Source organism: Fringilla coelebs, assembly GCF_963513975.1.
Source record: "Fringilla coelebs genome assembly, chromosome: 4".
Classification (NCBI taxonomy): domain Eukaryota; kingdom Metazoa; phylum Chordata; class Aves; order Passeriformes; family Fringillidae; genus Fringilla; species Fringilla coelebs.
In genome coordinates this window covers 15,697,049-15,716,691 of record NC_140032.1, presented here as the reverse complement: position 1 = coordinate 15,716,691, position 19,643 = coordinate 15,697,049, and the positions used below count along the sequence as shown (strand labels likewise).

General features: G+C 39.6%; 1 protein-coding gene across 6 annotated transcripts in view; it reads left to right on the top strand.

Moving 5' to 3' along the window:
- The window catches only part of LDB2 (LIM domain binding 2), a 211,348-nt gene that overhangs the window by 143,511 nt on the left and 48,194 nt on the right, over nucleotides 1-19,643 (top strand). For all 6 annotated transcript variants that reach the window (XM_084204321.1, XM_084204322.1, XM_084204320.1 and 3 more), the window contains exon 3: nucleotides 15,252-15,424. In XM_084204321.1, the coding sequence (XP_084060447.1) occupies nucleotides 15,252-15,424 (173 nt within the window). The remainder of the gene's footprint in view (nucleotides 1-15,251; nucleotides 15,425-19,643) is intronic.

The following is a 19,643-nucleotide window of genomic DNA, read 5'->3' as shown; positions in this document are numbered from 1 at the left end:
TAGTCAGAACACACAGAGCACAAATAACTTAACAAACAAGCAGCAAACACAAATTCTTCAATGAAATGCTTTGGGTAACCCTGTGAGTGACTTCCATGTGAGTACCCCTTTGAAGGACACTGAATGGGGCAGACAGCTTACAACATGGGAGAGTAAGATGTGAATGGGATGACATACAAGTGATGAAACTCAAGGGGAAAAAAGCAGGTGGAAATAGAAGAGGAGGAGCAAAAGTTCAGCTTCCCCAGGCAGCATCCCCACGCAGAGCAAAGGCCTCCTGTGAAGTTGCTCTTTGGGGGTGTAGCCCGCCATCTGCCTTGGAAGTGGTGGATTTTTAAGAGACATTAAAGGTGACAAAAGTCATTCAGAGCCACTGTGTGTGACTATGCTGCACACCACCTCATGGGAATAGCTCTGGGAAATAAGACTGATGCTGCTTTGCTGACAAAATGAGCGTGGTTGGAAGCTCCTGTTCCACCCCAGCAGGAACTGCATGAGTGTGTAGGCATAGATGATTTTCTTGGAGAAATTCAGCATTGCTTTGCTAAATGTGTATTGCTCCTGAAGTGGGCACATCATGGACACAAAGCACGTGCTGTAAGAGAGGGTTGGTATTTTCTTCTTTCAGAAATATGGGGCCCCATACCCTGTGCCAGGGTCAGGGCAGTGACAGGGGAGATTCAGCTGTGTGGTGTGGCAAAAGCAAACCACCCCTCAATCTTGTCTGCAGCCATGGGACATGCATTGTGGAACACTGTGCAGTGTGGGCACCTTCTGGGTACAAAGCCTGGGGAGGAGAGGTTTCAGTATCACATTGGTTGCTGTGGATTATTTTCTATGTTATCTCGCATGCATTCAAATATTTAATGGGCTATTTCTAAGTTCAAAGCCATAGCTCAGCTCATCAAAGTAATTTCAGTCTCTTGCAGTGGCAAGCAAAATTGCCATCCCTTTTTAAGGCCCACTTGCCTCTGAGGTTCTTGCAAAAGCAGGAAACAACAAGAATTTCAGGCTCAACAGCCTGAAAGAATAAACTTCCTCACATGATTTTTAGCACTTCCTAACTCTAACCAGATGTGAGGTATGCAAGAACAGCCTTTTAATTTATAATTGTAGTTGTGCTGATTCTAGGAACAGGTGGATAGGAGTGATGTGGTTAAAGTACTGTATGAAATACAAGACTGCTGATCCAAAAAAATTTTAAATGTCATGTTCAGTCCAAGGCTTGTGCAGAGGTCTGGGAACAACTCCTATTTATCTAAATTGCTGTACGCTTCACTGTGGGTAATTTTTGCTCAATTTCTTTTTTTTTTTTTTTTGCCAGCAAAATGACATTTTAATTTTGAATTAATTCACAATTTTGCTCAAAAAAAGGAAATAGGCAAGCTTCACTTTCTATTAGAAAGCAGTTGCAGAGTAGAGCCCATGTTTTCAGGTTGTGCTCAGCATGCTTTATTAGCATGATCCAGAAGCACGGTGAGTAGAAACAGTGCAGCCACCTGGCCTGCATCAGAGTACAGCACTGCTCCTCTGCCCTCACCTCTAAGATGACTAACTTCACATAAATGCAAATTATTTTCTTTAATTCTCCTCATCATTATGCAAACAAAATTTCTGCTGTTTAAGTGGAGATCCATGAGAGGCCAATGTTTCTGAATAAGGCCTGAAATAAAATCAGTCTTAATGGAGGGAGTGGAGGCAGTAATTTGAAAATATTTATATGTTAGTGTATTAATGCAGGGAAGAAAGGTTGACTTTAGGCAAAGATGTTTTTCTATGGTGAAAAACCAACTTTGTAGGATTGTTCTTTTCTATTACTCTTCTCTGTAGTGGATGCTCACAACAGAACAATTTTGGACTGGTGTTTTCTGCATTTTATTCCAGCACCTTTTATACTTGTCATATAATAAAAGTATGAATTGGTTTCCACCAAGCTTAGTGTTACGTGGTGTTGGGTTTTGTAAACAAATAAGTCAGCTCTCTGTTCACTGCAGTAACTGGCACACACCTCTGTTTCCAGATCCTGAGCTGAGTTTGCAATGCTGGAGTTAAAAAAAAAACATGTTCTTGGTTGTGAGATATCTACAAATTATTTGAAAGCCAAGGAGATATTTCAAATACATATGAATGCAGTAGTATATTTGCATGTTCACACTGCAAGGTGGAGTATCTTATTTTTTATGCAGAGTCGTTGACTTAATGAGTCTGAAGTATACCAAATTAAATTAGTTTTCCCACATTAGGTGCTTTCTGTACATTTTTAAAATTTGGTAGATTTAAAAGAAATACATTTAATTTTTCAAAGAAGCACTTTGGATTGCATGGTCATATACATATTAGGATATTAGAACATCAAGTTATTTATCTGGGATCATTCTCTTGGATTTCAACAGGGATTCTTACTGGGAAACTTCTGCTGTATTTCTCTCAAGCACTGCTGATAGATAAAAGTTGTTGCTAAACCTTTAGAAATGGGCTTCCCACCTTGAATTTCTCTCAGAGTTCTGCAGGAAAACATGTTCCAAGACAAATTTTTTATATGTTTTCAGCCTAAGATAATAAAGTCTGTATATATTTTCCCGTAATTAAATTAAGAGGTTTTAGGGTGGCACCTGGAGTGTGGGGTTCCCTGCTCTGTCGCTGTACTTGGATGTCAGTAGCTGTTAGTAGCTCTGACTTCCATGTCTAACTGTAGACAACCATCACTTCTGTGGCTTTCCACCTGTTTATTTTTGGAAGCAGGTGTGATGGACCAGGGCAAGGATTGTGCCACACTTCTTTCCTTTTCATTTTTTTCTTAGGTTTCTAGTTTGTCTGCTGTTAAGCAATGATGTTGGTCTGGGTGGGCATTTGGGTTCGTCCTGTGCAGTGGTTGTGGTCAGGCAGTCCCTGAAATTGTCCAAACAGTGGCAGTTCAAGACTGTCATGGGAACTGTGTCTTACCTATGGGGGTTCCAGAAATCACAGTGAGTCATTGTAGAAAAGCTGTTCCAAGAAGATAATATAATGACTCTCTAAGAAATGTGAAAAAATGTATCATACAGCTAAAAGGTAGTTGTTTCAACTTCAGCACAGATTTCTTGTAGTACTTATTACTGATGTTACCTTTTTCAAGTTAAGAGGATTTTGCATTGCTTGCACAAAATTTTATTAAGAACTACGTATAATGTGTGTTCTGGCTGAAGCTTATAAACCTGCTACATTGCCTGCCCTTTTCTGAAACTGCTTCTCTATTATTTCATGTTATTTTGTCAGACATCTGATTCGTATAAGTGAACACAGGGCACTTACCTTCATTTTAAGGGTAATAAACAAGACACACTTTTAAAACCAACAAAACATTTTTAAATAGTAGACTATTTTTCTAATTATCTTGTCCACTGTGTTCAATCCCATTTTTACTTTCTCTGCAGTTAGCTTCCATGAGCTTGAAAGAGAAAGAGAGTGGGAAAGCAAGCTTTGCTGCTGAAAAAAAAAAAATCAAAGCCAACCTCCAACAGCTTTTTGAAAAAGAGTGTTCTGGTTGTTATAAAACATGTATATAACCGACAGCTGATATTATCCACTGGTGAGATATTGTTCATACATCTGCAGCATAACATTACCAGAAAAATCATGCTGGTTATCAATCCACATGTGCTCAATGCAGTTTGAGGATTTTGAGAATGCCATGTATATCTTTTATCATGTTACTGTAACCCCTCACCTCCCACCAGTTCTCCAGACACACTCCCCACTACGTTATCTCCTCTTTGATGCACATATCAACCCATTTCACCTCTGATATTTTTCACCTGAATGTGGACCATGCTGTGATGCTTGACTGACAGTGGTTGAGCACTAAGTCCTGTGTTGGGGGAAAGGATGTCTTTTTCCTTCGCATGGCCAGCCTGTGGGTTTCAGTCTTGCCAGGAAAAGAATTCTTACAGTGTTGAGGAGGTCAGCTGCTCCTGTGGGGCAAATGCCTGTATGAACCTGTTTTCCCCACACACACCAAGCTGACCAGATGCTGTGCAGCCATTTTCAGGTCTCAGAGCTCAAAGCAATATAGGAGCTCTCAGAGCTCCTTCTTCACAGGAGTGGCTTCCTCAGACATGATGCTGAGCTATGCAAACATGTAGCTTTGGGGTTACTCCATATTGGTGTCTGCCTACAATATGCTTTACAGAAATATCCATGGCTGTGTTTGCACTGCACCAACCACAGTGAAGAATAGCTTTGAATACTTAAACTAGCTGCCATAAGTACTGGTATTGCTATCTCTCAGTAGGAGGGAGCTTGTGGAGAGCTGCAGAAAGCATCCAAGAAGAAAAGTAAATTCTGTTTGAGCTAAACCCTCTGAGGTCCCAGCAGCCTGTGCTTGTCCTCAGACTTCGCATCATGAGCGGCATCCCCAGGCTTTCCGTTGGGCATGGTGGTGATGACATGAGGTGTTATTCTGGCAGATACAAACTGGACTGAACCCAAAAATAGAATTTACCATAGTTGCAGCTAATTGAAGGTGCCTGATGTTGCTGATTTTGCCTGGAAGAAAATCAAGATCTTTAGAAGTAGAAAGGTCCTCCACTACACATGGTACGTGTGGTACTCTGTCTCAGTCACTCACAGCTTCTCTTCCAACATTTCTAAGGGTGAAAGTGCATTTTTCAGATCAGTGCTTTCTCTGTTGTTCAGTCTTCCCCTATATAGACTGCACCTGTTTAACAGTATTTCTAGAATACATGTAAGGCTTTTTTTCCTGCCTCAACTCCCCATCTCAGTGTAGCTCAGAGGAGACACTGGACATGAGAAACTGGTAGAATTATATTTGTAGACATCTGTCTCCAGAAAAAATTCACTCCAGAAAATAGAGCACAACAGGTCATCCTATGAGCTTTCGCAGCGATAATTGGAATATTTATACAATTTGGGGGTAGGATGGAGAAAGGGAAGGGAGATCCCCAGCATAACAACCAAGTTCTTAGCAAGTGGTAATTGGTGTGGTTCTAGTGACTTGCCTAATTTTCATTGAACTGTTTGATTTAGACCAATAAAAGATGAATCAAGTCAATGGCTGTGAAACACGTGGGTTGGTCACTTAACCCACTACCAGCATGAGCACACCACAGAAAGGCAGACACCTTTTCTCTGCAGCACCCAAGCTTTGGTTTTGAGGTTTCTGTCTAGGTTCTGGTTCAGACCAGCTTGGGTACCTGCCTAAAAGAATTGTGGCAGTGTATGAGGGTATGGCCAATATCACTTTATCTTGACATAATTTTGCTTATGTTTTTACATAATTCTTTTTTTTTCTCATGCCATGTTTAGCATTCTGCTAGGTCAGATGAAGTCAGGGGTCAGGGGTGTGCTTGATTTAATACAACTGGATGGTTTCCCTGGTTTTTGTCCCTTCCTTTTGGTGTCCTGTCATTTGAATTTTATGGTTTTGCCTTTATTTCTTGAGACAACTTTTCTGGGTATCATTTTCTCTGCTGTGTTGGTCCTTTATGCTGGTACAGATTGCATTTGTTCATCTAAAATGCCTGTCCTGCACAATTTCCATCATTTTTACAGTCTTACATTTTGTCATTTTCTGCTTGAGTTTGGTTGTGGTTTGTTATGTTTTGACAGTGGTTTGTCATACAGCTGTGAATAACCTCTTTGGTTTGCTTTTAAAACTTTCTTCTTTGCAGTTGTTGAACAAAGTTAACTGAACTACTCTTTCTTCAAACTGAGTGATTAGCACAGACAGAAGTGTGAGTGGCTGTATGCTGCAAGCAGGCAAACCATTTGTTCTGGCTTTATTTGCATTCAGAGTGTAGAATTTTTATGCAAATACAAATACTCTCTTTTCTCAATTTTCATCATGGGAGTGATGGTTTTGATTTATAAGATATGGAAGTTCTAGAGTTAAAACTGGAGCTCCCTTGTCTGAGGTATATCTTTTTGTCTGTGGAACAAGAACATGGGTAACCCACCCATTTCTCACCTGCAGCCTAAAAAAATTAGACTGTATGCTTCCTGATAAATCTGCCTGCCATGAAAAATTTTGAATTTTTTAATGTCTTGTAATGGTCTGGCCTGCTCTGTACTATTAGAAATCTAATTCAGTTATTCAAACAATAAATTGTGTGGGCTCTGAGTTTTCATTTTAGGATCGAGTAGCAGGCTCACTAAGTTATTAATGTTGTCAATGGATACAGAGAAAAAAATGAAAGCTTGAAGCTGTTACAGAACTGTGCAGGGCTGGTGCTCTGCTGTTTGTGCTTCAGCTTGAGACACTGGTTATGAGACCTGCAGGAAAGGAGCCGAGAGTTGAAGTTGACTGTGAGCCAGCAATGTGCCACTGCAGCAAGGAAATCAACAGCCTCCTGGGCTGCATAGGCAGAGTTTGAGGGAGGTGGTGGAGGTGATCTTTCCCTCAGCACTGGAGAGACAGATCTGGTGTAGGACAGTCAGTTTGGACTCACCATTTAGAATGGATATACTGGAGTGAGTCCAGAAACAAGACGTGAATATGATTAAGGGCTTGGAGGATTTGCAAAGTGAGAAGTGGCTGAGAGAGGTGAGACTCTGCAGCCCGGAGAAGCCCATAATGTATGTAAATATATGATGGGGACAGAGTAAAGAATACAGAATCAGACTTTTCAGTATAGTGGAGTGTAATGCAAGAGGCAGTGAGCACAAAGTGCAACACAGAAAACTCCATTTAAACACAACAAAAACTGTTTTCTTTCAAAGGTAGTCAAACACTTGCACAAGTTACCCAGAGAGGTTGTGAAGGCTTCATCTTTGGAGGCACTCAAAACCCAACTGGACATAGCCCTAGACAATCCTCTGCAGATGATCCTTCTCTGAGTGGAGGGTGGGATGATTTCCAGAGGTGCTCTCCAAGTCCAGGTGCTATCCTGTGAAAGGGATCTTGGATTCTGCTGCTTGCTCTCTACATTCCCTGGTCTAGATTCTCTTAGCCTGAGGCTGAAATACTTGAGATGTGATAAATGAACTTTGTACTGAGCAGTTCTTTAAAGACTGGTGGTCAGCTACCAGTGTAATAAGAAAAAGGTTGGGAGGAGGTTTTGTTGTAGGGTGGCCTACGACAAACCTTAATTAAAAATATCTTTCATGCAGTTTAGCTTTCTGCTGAGACATATAGAGGATTTTATAGTTCTTTCCTCAATGTTTTTACCAAAATGAATTATAGTGAAATATTGTCTCCAGAGAAATGAAGGATTTAAGACTGAGTTGCAGATTATGTGTCTATTGAGAATAAGGGTCATAAGGGGCAGGGAGTAAAGCTGAGGTTTCATTGTCATAGTTTCTGTTACTTGCTCTTGACTCAAGTGTGTTTTAGAGGATTGAAGTGCTGGTTACACACTTTTGAGAAAAGGAAATACACTGTCAAGTGAATAAAATTTTACACACAAATCCTCACCAGGGTAAAATGTTGTTAGAAAATCCTGGAGAAAAGGCACAGTCACATCTAACACAATGATTGAATTACACAGGCTAGAAGGAATTGGAAAGAAAAAATCTATACATTTGCAACTTTATAAGCTTTAATATTTTGGGTTATAGCCTTTAACTGTAGGCAATGTTGTTGATATAAATAAATAAGATATTGCAGATAGATACCATGGAAGTGAAAGTGAAATGGATCTAAACAAAACCATTGGGTTCTGCTTGTGGGAAGGATTCAATTCACTCAGTAACAATACTGAATCCATGTTACACTTCCCACTTTGTAATTTTGACACAAAATTGAGAACAAAGGCAAATTGGTTAGAAACATTAGACTTCCACAATATCCAGAAAGTGCTGTGTAGGTAATTAAAAATAAAAACATAATTTTAAATACATGGGAAGAATGTATATGTAATGTGCTACTTTTACTCCTCAAAAGGTGTGCTTTTGCAATATGGAGGTACTATTTCTACTCTCCTCCAAATTTCATGGTGTTTAAAATTTATAATGTGTGTAGATTATGCAGATGTTTTTGGAATGTGCAAGTACAATGTAGCATATTACTAGTTTAATACTATTAAAAGTACACTAGTGTACTCTAATATAGTATTATCCTTACTACTATTGTAGATTTTACATCATACTTTTACTTAATATTTAATTAGTACAATTGACCAGAAATTTCTATTAGTGGAAAGTAATCATACATTCTAATTTTTATTCTAAAAGTAATCTACATGATAGAAGCCCAATCTTACACACTAGATAGGGATTAAAAAAGGACAGGTCTGTGTGTGTGCCAGATTCTGCCTTGGATACATGTGGGTGGTTTAATCAACATGGCCCACATGTCTTTGAGACAGAATTTGGACTTATTAGACTGCCTTTTCACTGCCTTCTGTGCCACACTATCAAATCTGACAGTAGCTTTTCCTAGGAATTGACAGATTTGTGTTGTTTGGATCTGAATCCACTCTGCAGATAGGGTGTTACAGAGGTGGAGGAGCAGTCCCATGAGCATCCTGCCTTGCAGCTCTTCCAGAGCTGGAGATTTGCTGTTGCCCAGCTTCAGAGTGGGATTCCTCCCTGCACATCCCAGATGGACTGTGTCTGGAAGAGAACACAGCTGATGTGCTCTTTCACTGGGACACTTTTGGGCAAATAGAAGTGTAGGCAGAGCAACAGCAGTGACACCACTGTGTAACTCCATGAAGTTTTGCTCGGTGTGTACTGGTGTGTTTCCTTCAGCTACAGAAGCATATGTAAATGAACATGCCAAGCCCTGGCCCATGCAGATGTTAGTTGGCTGTGCCCACAGATGTCAACTAACAATTAACAGAAAGCTCATGCTCTCTTTTGCAGTGCCCAGAAAGGTTCATTTGCAATCAATGGGCTGTTGTCTCCTGGCGTCCCTAGCTCCTGCATCTGGCTGGGGAGAGTTAGTTACATCTCCATTTAATTATTGAGATCCAACTGTGATAATCTCTCAAGCAAAAATTCTCATAGTCTGCCTAGAGCTTTATGGGACAGCTCAGCATTTTGTGTTGGGAGCCAAAAAAAATCCCACAGCCCCAACCAGCAGAGTTCCTCAAGCCCATCTATAGCATGTTGATGAGATAATCAGCTGCAGGCTGCGCCAGAGCTTCCAGAGCTCCTTTGAGCTATAGGCAGAGGGTGTTTTTTTCATTCTGTTGCTGATTCTGTGGAACTTCTGAGGGCTTTTTATCTTTTATATTTTTTGGGGTTTATTTGTTTCTGGTTTATTACTTATTTTATAACCTAGCTTTAATTAAAGACACAGGACTTGACAGGATTCAAGCTGCAAAAACCAGCCTGAAAGAAATAAAACCAATATTTTTATTTCACTGATTAACACTTCCATTGTTCTTTGCTATGCCAACTTGGCACTTATTTTACATGGTATATATGCTAAATCCAAATGTCTGATCCTGAGAGCTTCTACTGTAAATGCAACACATGAGCAGTTCAGTGAGCATGGAGGGTTTGCTATCAAGCCCTGCTCCTGCAAAGAGGCCATGACCCTTCATTCTGTAGAGGGGGTGCTGAGATTTTGACAGCCTATATTTGGCACACAAAGGGAGGAAATGTTCTACTATTCCTATCCCACAAATAATACCAGTTTCCTGTGAATAGAAAAAACATGTTTACTTTCTAATTTACTCAGATCTTCCTTGGGGGAAAAAAAATCCCAACCATTCAACAGTACCATCACCACCACACTGTGTGGTGGAACCAAAATTATATTGTGAACTATTTTTTCAGCTGGCTTTCTACCCATAGCTCATCTGAGGCTTGGAAAAACCCTGAACTTCACAAGTTATGGATAATCCCATCTGGAGATCATTGGACTTTTTGGCTCACTTTGGGATGGAATAATAATTCTAGAGTTAAGCATATTCCTAACAGAACTAAGTGTTTTATGCTCAGGCAAGCATATCTAAAAGGGAAAATAAGCTAAAGAAACAGGGTGAGAGAGGGACATCCTAATCATCATTGTTGTGTGGCCAGGCCACAAAGCAGGAGTGTGACCTCAGTGCATCCCTCCTTGAGAGGCAGGCCTTGGGCTGTTTAATATGTCAGATGGTTTCATTCTATTCTTTGGAATTCCCCATGGGTGATACTTGAGGAATTATATAACTGTTACTGACCTATAAAGCTTCTCGCCTATGTCCATAGATTGAATTAATTGATCTGGACCACTCATTTTGAGGGGGTGGGGGGAGGTGTCACAAATCTATCTTACTTCAATTTAAGATTGCTTTTTTGTCTCTGATTCATGGAAAAGTTACATGGAATCACATTTAGCCAAGCTGTCACACTACAACATAAGCCAATGTTACATCATGCCAGTGGATGATCTAACATTAAAAAGAATTCTTTATTTGTGCAAAATATTCATTTCTGATATGCCTTTCTTATAGGCATTTTCATATAAAAAAACTATTTCTTGTTGCTAAATCCAGCTGATCTTTGTCACTTTGCTTTGCTATCTGGGCAACTGCTAGCAAAATCAAGCAAAGATTAAGTGGCAGTGCCCACTTCTCATAAGAAATCATCCTTCAGCTAGGGAGGAATGCTGCCCAGGACAAAATGGTGATTTAAAGCAGCATTCCTGTGATCTGGAATTAATGCCTAAATGCTGAGGAGCAGGTGATTTTTCCTTCTAGTATATACAGTACCTTGCAATGTGGGATGTCACATTTCACACTATTAAATGGTCTTTTCTGGGTAATGGGACATAAAGCCTTTTATTATCTGTATAGATGAAGGTATTTTTCCCATGTTACGAAAGTATTGCAAGTTTGTTTTAAAATGTTTAAAAATCTGTATGGTTTGGAGTAGAGTTGCTCACCTTTGTGGTAGGTGTATCCCTTTGTCCTCTTTGTGGAAATCTGACTGAATTTAACAGATTTCTACATATCTGGGGGAAAAGAAAGGTACCCATCCTCAGGTATTCAGTGCAGGCTTTGCTAGAGTTTGACAGCTACACTTTCCAAGGTATCCCTTCCCAGGAACATAGCTCAGTGGGGCAGCCACATGCCAACTACACTGAGTAACTTGATATTTTGCAGGTCAGGGCTATGTGGAATCATGGTCATTTCCATTACAAAACCCACAGGGCAGGCTCAGCCAGGTGCATGCAAGAGCAGGAAACACTTTCTCCTACACTGCTGGCGGATGTGCCTGGGATCCAGGTGGCCTTAAGGAGGAAGGAACCTGACCTGAATGTAGAGGAAAGGAAAGGGAAGAGGAGGGGGAGAAAAAGAAGGGTAAAAATCAGGACCTGATGCCATTGATATGACAGGGGAGAGAGAAGTAGTAACTGGGAGATGAAAGGAGAAGATGGAGGATGATTGAGTAAGGGAGAGTTGGGAGTAAGTGAGAGAAATAGAGGGAATGGGGATGTGTTTGGCTGGGTGAGGTCCTCTTGACTGGTGTCTGGCTGATGAGAAGCTGAAGAAAGCAAGGGAAGATGGGATTAATTTGAAGAAAGAATCTGCTGTTACAAGGAGACACAGTGGAAAAAGTGCAGAGAGAGAATGTGGTGGGGGTAACCCACAAAATCAAGATCCAGAAGGAGAGCTTAGGCTGCTAAGGCAGGGAGGCTGGGAAAAGCAGCTGTGGAAGCCTGGCTGGGTAGGAAGGGCACTGAAAAAGTGTGTGTTGGCATTTTGGGCAGTGTGGAGGAAAATGAGGAAACTGAGACTAAAAAACTGGGCCTTCTTAATTAAGGAGAATGAAAAAATCATGACAATTTAGGGTAGGTTACTGAATTTTCTTGAGCCAAATAAAAAGAGGCATCATTTCAGGAGGGGAAGAAGACAAGGAGATACTGGGAGTTGAACAGTGAGTTTGGAAGATAAGCAACCAACCATAAGCTGAGAAAACAGAGGACTGGATCGTGGGGCTGGGTGAGGAAAAAGACTGGAGAAAGAATGAAGCCTTGACACTGAGAAAGGAAATTACAAAAACTTCTCCATACACCAACTACTTCTGCAAATTCTCAGCTCAGAGCTCCTTTAGCTAAGATCTATATGCTAGCTCTGAAGGCTCCATATGATGATCCCTTAGGGGAGAGTGGTGTGATAGGGAGGAGCCCTACAAAACCATGCAAAGACACTCATTCTTCAACATGTATTCTGTGGAGTAAAAGCCAAGCTCTAAAATATGAAGGAATTCCAATAAAGCCCATAAAGCTTCATTCAGCAATTGGATGTGCTATAGACTATACTTTCCATTATTGCTGTGACTGACACTGGGGAATTGCAAACCCAAGGCCAGGCTAGCACAGCTTGCTCTGTGCTCTGCAAGGGATGAGTTCATTTCACTGCCATAAGGATGCCTGGACCACATTCTGAAGTGGCCACAATTATCCAGTTGTTCCATAGTTCTGCCTTCACAGTGTTTGGGGTCCTCCTAGAAAGTATTCTGCTATCTTTAGCAGAAGATACATGATGTTGCTGAAATCTTGTTGACATGTACAGCAGCAGGCACAGGTGGAGTGTGTGTATCCACATGTGAGCACATTCATCTACTGCAAGTAGGGAGAGAAAAGCACCATTGCCATGTTCCCTTTCTTTTTCTCAGGAAAGGATTGTATGTATGCATGCAGTAGAGCAGGGAGTGCACACCCCTATGTGCATGCATGCTCATCTACACAATTATAGAGAAAAATTAAAGGAATAGTCCTTTACAGTAAAAAGTGCGCAACGTTTGGGATGATCTCTAGACCTCATAAGAGTTATTGCACAACCTTTTTTTTTTTTCTTGGATATTTCATCTCCTGCACAAAAACCCTTGTTAACAGCTGTAGAGTTTCATGTTTATCCTAGAAATGAAATGATCATTTTAAGCCATTGAGTGCTTCGGGAAGAGAACCAAAACCTTGAACATGCTTCAGTCTTTGGTGGCAAAGCTGAAGAGAGGTCTGCTCCTTGACACAGGTTTCCATTACTGTTTCTTCTGGAGCTGAATATTTAGCCATAAACATTTAGACTGGATATTTGCATCAGTTATTTTCAGTTCTGCAGACTGACAGGGTCTGCACATGTGTCTGTCATGGAAAATGATGTTCCATGGAGCACATCCTTGTCTGCACCTCTATTCATCTTCATCCTTTTGGTCTCCCACTTTGTTCTCAACGGTAGCATATCCCTGTGGCAAGCATAAATAACACTTACCAGGAAATAACTTTTATTAAAAAGCTTACTATTAAGAAGAATAAATTATTTAATGAATTTCTAGCCTTGTTTAATGTGTTACAGCTGTAAATACAGGGCAAAAAGCAACACCGCATGACCATGCTACTTTGGGAACAGTCTATAAACTGCAGTTTAATAGTTTCAAGATATTTATGCAGTGCATAAGTAACATGAATAGAGGTTTATCACAATCAGTAGGAATGCTGGATTTTCATATCACCCATTTGCTGCTTAAGATGATTAGCAGGAAATTTAATTTGCACTAATTAGCCTTAGGGGAGCAAGAAATTAACTTGATGGGTAAATTTCACTTTTTACTGTATACCACACCAACATGAAGAAATTTGAGTTAAACCATGAATTAAATCCTATGCTAATATGTTGGACTTCAGTTTTTCTAAATTAATTAAAAGACTGTAAAAATTATTATATGCATGGTTACTGGGCGGGGTTTTTTAGGATCTACAGTTGTACAACAGTCTTTCAATGTATCCACTGAATTGTCAGCCACTTCTAGAGAGTGTGGTATATTTTTTGTACATTAAACTACATTGATATGTGATATTACAGCAAAAGCTTTTACAAGTCCTAATTTTCTCTATTTGCATATTTTCATTACACAATATGCATTATGACTGCCTTTTCAATATTTCACATTGCAATGCACAGAACAAAAACAGTATTCACAGAACTACTGTGAAAATTCCCTATTTTTTAATTTGCAACACCCATTTGAAAATGCATTTTTAGGTTCAGGAGTCTTTGTTCTCATGCTGGCAAAATTTCTATGAAAATAGTTTTTTTAGAAATCACTCTCAAAAGTATACAGCAAATGAGGGAGGCATGAGTCACCACATAGTCCTAATAGAAAAATTAAAATTAGGAACTAATAAACTCTAATCTTGCCTGTGGATGGTGACTTTTCTACCTCATTCTTCCAAGAGACCATTTAGATTGCTTGGTTTTTCCCTGTAAAATGAAGGCAATTTTTATGTATCCACCACTCAAAATTACTGTGGATTGATTAATGCTTGCAAAGCAATGAGTCATTTGGTATGGAAGTATCCATCTATTATAAACTGAAATGTTCTCTCATACCAGGCTTGTGGTTACACTCAAATTTATCTGTAAAGAAGGAGATGGAAAGCATCAGTTGCATATGAGATAATTGCCTTTGATGTCAGTGCTGCCTCTAGTTTGTGCATCTGAAGCACACTCAGAAGCTCACTCTCACTACTACATTTTTGCAATTAGACCTTGAAAAACTTACCTAAAACTACTAGTGAAGTGAGAGATGTGACTTCAGTGAGTTTTGCCTGACTAAATAATTCTGAATTGGATACCTTCAGTCCATGGTTTGGGGTTTAAGTGGTGCATGTAGGGGAGTCCAGGTGTCTGCTCAGACTTTCGAGCCTATGACAGAAATGCTGGTCTAAAGAGAGATCTCAGATAGATCTGTGGGTTGTCATACATTGTATAACCTTGTAGTTTTCCATTCCCAGGTCCTCCTTCAACCCTCAGTACTCTGATTTCTCAGTAGCAGGCCTCCTGTTGAATCAAGAGTGCATGTGCATGTGTGTGTGCACATGTATGGGTGGGTATATATAAATATACACGTGCCCACACACACAAAAAACCATATATGTGTACACAACCCCCTTATATAAAAGTGCTTTACTTTTTTGGGTGTAGAAGTATATTTCTGTCAACACTCACCACTTGTATTTATACTTATGGGTAATATTCAGCTTTCAGTGGTAATTGACATCATGTGGGTTTTTGTGTAATAATTACTTTGGGACAAAAAAAACCTTGCAGATGGTTTCAAGAGCGACTCTAACTTGCCATCAGTGTAAAAAGATTAAATATGATGAGCCCCCTCCCTCTGAATGGAGTCAGCCATTTTCATTGATTTCAGTGGGAGCAGGCACAACTTTGTCTATACAAAAGGGAGAGAACAAGTATTATATTCATTAAATGAAAGTTTGATTTCATTGCACTTAAAATTATTCATGTGCTGTTAGCAAATGGTTTGAGATTTTATAACCTAGAGCATTTGCTGAATTCTGCTTTGTATTTTCCTCACAGCAATTGGAAGAACCCTCATTCCTCGTTATTTTAGCACTGTCTTTGAAGGAGGTGTAACAGACCTGTATTACATTCTCAAGCACTCAAAAGAGTCATACCACAACTCATCCATCACAGTGGACTGTGATCAATGCACCATGGTCACTCAGCATGGAAAACCCATGTTTACCAAGGTAACAGGGAAGACTCAATAAAGCATGTTGTTGGTTTTTGGTTTTCTTTTTCTTTTTCAGTGTGTATAAGGGTGAAGAATATTGGCTGTTGAATTTTTCTGGTAGACTGAGATTATTTCTAATACTGAAAACCCTTGGAGCCATTTAATTACTGTTTTCTATATTCATTATGTGACTGGAAGATTCTGTGAGTATCTCCTGTAATTCTCCCAGAAAGATTGCAAGAGAAGCACATAATGCCAGGTTGCCAGAACTATCAGTTTTATGTGAATTAAATTCAGCCTGCCCATCTCCTTTTCCCTGGGTTTGATTTTAAAGCAACAATGAGATTTCACATTGCTGGTACCTACCATTTGGGATGGTATGCATTACATTTGATACTTACCTAGTACAAGGACTATAAATCTCTAGGAAAATACTGATTAATACAGTAGGATGCCAGTCCAAAAGGCTGTGAAGTCAATGGAAGGAGTCAATTGAAACACACTCTGGATAAAACAGTTAGTGAATATTCAATATTTGTAATTGATAGTGAATTATCTTCATGTGTAGGGCACATCCAGTCCTGTAATTAAAATGGGTGCCATATATGTGTATAAAAAAACAGTACCAAAAGGGTGAAAAATAAAATTTAAAACAAAATTTTTCTTATATTAAAAAGAATCAGTAAACTTGTTTTGAAGTGAGTACATTTTAATACATTAACAGTAAATAATGATAACAGGAAATACTGATTTTCCATCTTGTACCTGTTCATCTTTAACTTTTTCATAAAGAAAAGAACAAAGGGAGAAGGGCCAGCAGGAGAAGGTAGCTAATCTGTGTTGCCCTTGAATTGCAGGACCGTGGAGGTTTTAGTTTGAAGTCCCTGGCTATTGACAGCATCATGACCAGGGTTACATGGCTTATGCTGTTTTAGCATCTCTGGCAGTCCCACCCCTTTGCAGGTCCTGCTCTGCCATCTGCCCTGGGTGGGGCTCAGAGGGAGAAGAAGCTGGTGTGTCTGCACTGGTGAGCCAGGATGGGTGAGACCATCCAGCCTACCCCGACACAGACAGACAAAGAGACCAGATTGGCACCTCTTTGCTACCTCACTGCTCATGAGGAGCTGTGAGTCCTGGCCAGGTACAGGAGATGTGCCAAAGTTACACAGTAGCTGTTTCATTGCTGAGCTCCCTACAGCGATTTCTGCATCCGTCCCCTTTGTGTCACCTTTAATGCGATAGCAAATAAAAGGGAGTTGGTGAGGGTTTTTTTAACCAGTAAATACAAAATGCTTCTCTCAGTTCAATTAGATTATTTTCCTTATCATGGCAGCACCTGAGGGTGTTGTTATTTTGGAAAGCAGGTTAGCAGTATGGACTGGGCAGGGTGTCCCCTCCTGTGGACAGGTACCGCCCGTGGCACTGTCCTGTTGTGTGCAGTGGGTCTCTGTCTGCTGCAGCCCTGGCAGTGCACAGCTTGCCTCAGCCTTCACATTCCTCTGGCAGACTCCAATATAAACCTGTGTCCTGCTAGAAAACTTTGGGTGGGGATTTAATTTGGATTCTAGGAGAAAAATTAGGAAGTTTAATACCTGCATGTTTAAAATACAACTTTTTAGTAAGAGCAAATCTGAAATAAAACACAGTAGTTCATGGAATAGGGGAGAAGAAATAATACTCTCTCAGAAATGAGTTAAAGCTGAATGTTGTCTCAGCTGTGCTTATTTAACTTCTAGCAGAGATACCAAGGGCACAGATCTTGTACCCAAAAGTAAATTCTTACTCTCACAGCATCAGTGACGGAACAAAGCAGACATCCCATAATAAGCACCACTGCAATGGGCTGTGTAGCTCCTTGGATCATATCTGAATTTGACCCTCTGAAACTATCCTGGGGGTGAGGAGTTAGTGCAAAAATACAAGCTGTTTCAGTTTCAGAAGCAAATTCTATGCTGCAAATTCACTAACTTCTAATACAACAGACTAAACCACTTTTCATTATGTATTGAATCAAGAATCCACAGAATCAAGAATCAAATGTATTTTATTCATTTCAATATTTTGTTAGTTAGAGCAACTCACTGCATACAGCAGTATTGGATGAATATATAAAATGGCATTTCCTATTCTTTTGAAACAAATATGGCCAGAACATGCCTAGCAGTAAGAATATGAATAGTCCAGCTTGTCTTTAGAGGCTAAAAGGCCCTTGTAAAATGTCACACACTTAAAAATTGTTTTATCAAGATATAAATAGATAGTATAAAGAATTTATAATAGTTCAATGGCATAAGTAAAATGTTGTAAAATACTGAAACCAAGACCACTATGTTTTTTTACCACTATGTTTTTTTACCTGGGAGATGCTCCACTTTTTTCTTCAGACAGATGAAAGTTTTAGGAGTCCTCCTAAGTCCCTTTATTCACTGTGTTTACTCCAGCTCTGGCCCTCCCACTTTATGTGTAGGCAAATTGTTTTTCTACAGTGATCAATGATTATGTTTCCCAGTGGAGTGGCAGGGCTGGGCATTGCCTTCACCACTGAAGCAGTGAGTGCCCCATGTGCTCACCACTCACGTCCTTCTCCCAGGAGTGCAGCCATCAGCTGGATTTTATTGGTGAAGCCCTTAAAATCAGTGAATCTAATCCCTTCTAATAATATCAGGCATTGCCCAGATTTGTGTAAGCTTTAGGTTTCTTTTAAAGCAACAACTCATGTTTGAGAAATAGTAGTTAATAAAGGGGGAACACTTCTAAAGATGCCGAGTGTTAGGAGAATGAGATTGTGAGCAAGAAGGCACAGGACCAAAGTTGGTTTTCATAGGCACAAGCAGTTGAAATTCCTACAATTAATAAGTGCAGTGAAGGGGTTAAAAAGCTATTGGTTAGTTTGAGAAATGTTCTTTTTTAGTTTTTTCCTGGCCTAGTCTAGAGCAACCACGTGATACACTGAATGCCTGCCAGCCTCTTTCTTGTTGATCCTCCGGAGACCATCTGTGCTGGGGGCATTGATTAGAGTGTGTCTGCTGGGATTACATCTTTTCTGTTGCCATGCCAACTAATCAGCTGATTTTGGTTACCACAGAAACAAAATGTCAGAGCTCACAGTACGGTAACATGAATTCAGCACAACAGAAAATGTTTTCTTAATTGGAGACCCTTTTGATTTTTTGGATTCTATGTAAAAGGCAGCTTTTAGGAAAAAAATAGCCCTTTTAAAATAAGAACTGTGCCAATTTTATTGATTAAAAGCAATGTGTAAAATTCTACTTTACATAAGGAAATTAAATTCCTTTATAAGATGTATAAATTTTAACCACTGTAATATGGAGAATGTGTTTTTCTATTAAAATTTGTTAATGCCAGTGCCTAAAATCTGCTAAGAGCTTTTGTGGTGTGAGCTTAACAAAAGAAACATTTGAGAAGCCACTGCTATTATTATGAAAAAAAATTGTTTTAAACCTGAAATATTTTCATGTTAACTGATCAGTAACCAGGATCTTTAGCCTCAACACAGCACCATTAATACAAAACATTTTCCTTCTATGAATCCTTATGTATGTGCATGTGTATCGAGTAATTTCTTATAGTGCAGGCGATGTGAAAATCAAAGGTGAAACATACAGCACATTAAATACCTGAAGGCATCACTAAGGTGTGTTGAAAGGGGCAAAGAGAACCTGTTGCAAGATTCTCCTTCACAGGTCTACAGGAATTTGTCTATATAGTATGCCTGTTAAAATTACCTGTGTGTTTTAGCAGAAGTAATAAGGAGGAAAAATAATAAGGACATTAAATGAACTGTTAACCAGAAAAGCCACACACTGACCAAGTGAGAGCTGGCCAAGTCTGAGTTGGAGCTTTTAAAAAGGCTCAACAGACTCAGCTGAATCTGGGATTGTTATTTTTCAATCAAATACTTTATTAAAATTAAAGTTGCAGAAACCCTCTCTTTTGAAAGCCACTACACCCTGTTTCCACAATATCTCTGTACCCTGCACTTGCAAGTTTACTAGGAACAGGGATTGGAAGTCTAAATCTACAATTAAAAAAAAAAAACCAACATTGGTAGTTAATTCTCAAATCAGACATAATTTTCAATACTCCACAGAGTCCTCACTCAACATACCATGCTGGACTTGTATTTTTCACCTTAAAGAAGACCACAACCATGTACTTTTTCCACAAAAAATTGCAGAGGGTTGTTTAAAAGTGCCCAGTAATTTATTTTTCAT